The sequence below is a fragment of the Gavialis gangeticus genome, unplaced genomic scaffold, assembly GCF_001723915.1.
Source record: "Gavialis gangeticus isolate Ggan-Ray unplaced genomic scaffold, GavGan_comp1, whole genome shotgun sequence".
NCBI lineage: Eukaryota > Metazoa > Chordata > Crocodylia > Gavialidae > Gavialis > Gavialis gangeticus.
This window is the reverse complement of record NW_017729013.1, coordinates 10390194-10394042: the sequence shown is the minus strand read 5'-3', so window position 1 is coordinate 10394042 and position 3849 is coordinate 10390194. Positions and strand designations below refer to the sequence as shown.

The window sequence follows — 3849 nt, the reverse complement described above, 5'->3', positions numbered from 1 at the left end:
AAGTTCAGCCACCTGTAGGTGGGCAAGGGCCCAGGTTTTACTGGCTCAAAGCCTGCACTAAGGAAAAATTTTTGCAAAGAGTGAGAACACCTACTCTGCTGTGCATAACGCCTTCTGCGCCTTGCCTTGGCCCTTCTGCCGGAGAATACAGCATGCACTCGCTCGGCCCAGGCAGTGTGGCTTTCTGCGTCATTCACCCCACAACGGGGCAGGCTCATCTGATGGACTGTGGAAGCATCCAGGACCCCACTGACTGGCAGGTGAGTCACCCACTGGAACTCCCTGGAAAAGAAGGGGAAGCATCAGCCTCAGTGCAAAGGGCTGCATCCCCTTTCCATGCTGAAAGGCAGAGGAAAGCAAATGGCTGTGCATTGTGACAGCAGAACTTGGTATCTTCCAGCTCTCAGGCACTGGTTCACAAGCACAATCACTAGCATGGAACAGCTGTGTGGTACTTATGGAAAATGTGACAGCACTTTACACCTGTAGGGTCAAATCTTATATCCACAGAAGTCAATGGCAAAGCTCTCACTGAGTGTACTGGGCAGTCAAGCCCAGAGAACATGGTTTACTCTTCTCTTAGTTTGGATCTACATTGTAATACACAGGTGCAGTTGCAGTCCATCAGTGCTGGCTTTTATCCAGCTAGCTCCACTGCCAATAGTACTGTGAAACTCCACTTGGCTGCCCAAGTATTTCCCCAGGCTCCTGAGCGAGTCACATAGCCCATGCTAGACCCCAGGCTGCCAAAGGATTCACTGTCATGGGGACCCAAACTAGAGAGGATGAAGCTTGCTTTGGTGGGTCAACAAAAGCTGCCATCACACCAGTGTAGACATAGGTTAACAGGTGCTGGGTTTGCTAGTGCTAAATTCATCTCTCCCTGATGTTCACATACTGACTACATGGGGAGGGGAAAAGCTGTGTAGCCAGACACCCTCTGAAGGAGAAAATCCTCTGCATGACCTGAAACTGATGAATGTGCTGGGGGTGGGAAATCCCAGGCTGGGCAGTGACCAGTTATGCAACTCTCAAGAGGAGCACAGCTCCCTGGAGACATCAACAGCAACCGACCCTCTATGTCATCATATGCCAGAAGGGATCAAGTGACCTAGTGGATACTGCACAAGACTGGAACTTGGGACATCTGGGTCCTACTCCCAGCTCTGCTGCTGGCCTGCTGAGTGACCTTCGGCCAGTCATGACAGCTCTGTGCCTCACTTTCCCCACATGTAAGAGACAGAGGATTGCCATCTCCCTTGTAAATCACTCTGAGCTCCTCTGCCAAAAAGCATTCTCTAAAAACCAGAGGACCCTTCCCAGTGTGAATATCATCCCAGCAGTCGTGATGTATTCCAGTCAGCCCTAAACTGCAGATATTATTCTAACTAGGACACCAGACCATATAAGGCAAACAATCAGGGTAGTAAAACACTACACTGAAGGGACTAGGCCAGCCCATTTGCTGCTGGAAGCTGGGCACGGCAGCTGCATTTTGTAAAAACGATTAGTTGGGATTTCATGTCTGGTCCAGAGGGGAAGATCACAGCTAAGGACCTTAGCCACTCAGAGACCCCTTACAATGGCCTGAAGCCCTTCCAGTCCCAGAACCGGGGGGCTGGGTGAGGGTGTCACAGTTTGCTACATTCCTACATTTGGATTTGTTGTTGGAAGGAAGGCTCTTACCTCACTGCTGCTTGGAACTGAGCCAGGCTGTGCATACGTGGAGCCCGCTCCTCAAAATAGCCATACTTCTCCAGGAACATCTACCATGGAGAGAGAAAAATGGGAAGTCTTAACCAAAGCACTACTGGGGCAGGAGGGAAGCATCAGGAAAACAGCAGCCATTTGCACATGGTTATTTGGAAATGAGATTTGCATCGAGGATTCACAGTTATCTAGATGTTGCATACGTGGTCACAGGGCGACAGAAATTCTCTTCCCCTGCTTGCAAAACACAAATCCCTACCATTTGAGCTAAAGGGACTTGTTTTTACCTGTTGGCAATCTAAAAGGCTTAAGACATCATGGCACAGAAATGTGTGTAAATGGGTGTATGTATACATGAATATATGTGCTGCCTGATTGCAATCGGCCCCCGCCCCAGTTATTACATAACACTGCAATCATTTTTTTGTGGGTCTTCAAGTTTTTAGCCAGGATGTGATGGAGATCAGGGAGGAAATACTGCTAGGTGCGTCTCAGACAATCATGTGCTAACATGATGCAGTCTGTGGTCAAAGTTTACCAAGCTTACTGAAGTGGGTCAAAGCATCAGGGAAAAGAGGAAAGCTCTGAGCTCTCTGAACTTTATTTTGTTCCCAATGAAATGGACAGAAAAACTTGCGGAAGCCTTTGGCCGGGGTCGGATCAGGTCTCAGGAGAAATCTGTTGAGACAGCATGCTGCCTCTTCTGGCAAAGGAGCTGAGTATGTTATTGAATAGAGAGAGCATGCCGCTTTATTCTGCCAATCAGGAGTGCTCTTTAATTATTATTGTTAAATTTAAACAAACAAAGGAACGTTGTCCGCCTCTACCTGATACAAATGTAAGTGTCTTCTTTTAACTGCAATGACCCTAGCATTTTACACAACCCAAAAACAATAGAAATATTCCCAGGAAATATTTTCCTATCTGGATGGAAAGTTTTATTTGAAAAACAAACACACCCGCTGCAGCATCCTGCTATAGCCTGAGAATGGGAGTGAAACCAACTAAAAACCAAAGTGAAATGGACCAGTTTGCTTTCCTCATTCTAGTTAAGAGAAATGTCAGAAGCAGGAACTGAATCAGTGATACAGTCTGACTCCAGCAGTGATGGGAGCGTATTTCCATTTACGGGCCCTGATTTAAAAACCTCTTCAGCTGTAACTACCATGTTCTCCGTCGGTAAATCACACTTCTTGCTACTAACTGAGCCTGCACTGATGGAGCTAATGGGAGATCCGACATAATTTTTTGGGACCAGGGTCAAACCATAGTCGTCTAAAACACCTTTTGCAAGCCCACTCCCTTCTCCAGTTCTAAATGCTATCCTCCGGTCTTTTGAGGTCTTCTCTGAACTCTTTGCCCTACTGCAATTGGCCCACAGCTCTTTCTACTACACATAGGGTGAACAAAGAATCTGTATTTACCCTCAGAGGTGCTTATACCTTCTTCTCACCCTATAACTCAATTCACTGAGCAGCTCTCCTCAGAGGTCATATTCTCCAGTACTAGTATTCTTCTCATTGTCCTTCGACTCAGCTGTTCTAAATCAGAAAGGATGGTCAAATCACAGCTGGGTAATGGGATCAAAATCCTGGGTTCAATTCCCTGTTTTGCCAGCTATTCCATATACGTGGCCTTGGGCAAGTGATTTGGGTCAGACCCAAACAGGTATAGAAGCACTTTATTTTTCAATGATTTCACTCAGGAGTTGAGCTGACTAAGCAGGAGTTAAGCACCTAAATGCCTTGGGCCTTTAGGTCCAGCCTACACTTAAGTTTTCCTAGCCTCATTAGCTGCATACAGATGAGAGCGGACATTTGGTTCCCCAGGGACCAATAGCAGTGAGCTGCAGTTATTGCCCCCAGGGAACATCCGTGCCATACATGCTTTGGCATGCGGCAAGTTACCCCGGCGGTGGTAGGAGATACTCGGCCAGCGCTGTGCTGGCCCCATCAGCCTTACCTGGGGTGGTGGGGGCCTCCTGGGGCTGCAGCCACAGCGATCCTGCCGGGTGGAACCTTGCTGGCAGCCGCAGCTTGGCTCTAGGTGGACAGGCTCTGCTTTTCAGCAGCGCTGCCTGTGCCTGCATTGCTCTGGTTTTTTTCCTGGGGTTAAAAAAACCTGTGGGGGGAGGGGAAA

The 3849-nt window shown here is 48.1% G+C and overlaps 1 protein-coding gene across 1 annotated transcript in view; it reads right to left on the bottom strand.

Annotated features, from left to right (window-relative positions):
• Positions 1-3418, bottom strand: part of MMP28 (matrix metallopeptidase 28) — a 24489-nt gene extending 21071 nt beyond the window's left edge. The window contains exons 1-3 of the mRNA XM_019511505.1: positions 3153-3418; positions 1687-1766; positions 95-282 (exon numbers count right to left, since the gene is read on the bottom strand). Coding sequence (XP_019367050.1) covers positions 95-282; positions 1687-1766 — 268 coding nt within the window. The 5' untranslated portion in view covers positions 3153-3418. The remainder of the gene's footprint in view (positions 1-94; positions 283-1686; positions 1767-3152) is intronic.
• Between the last annotated feature and the right edge of the window lie 431 nt (positions 3419-3849).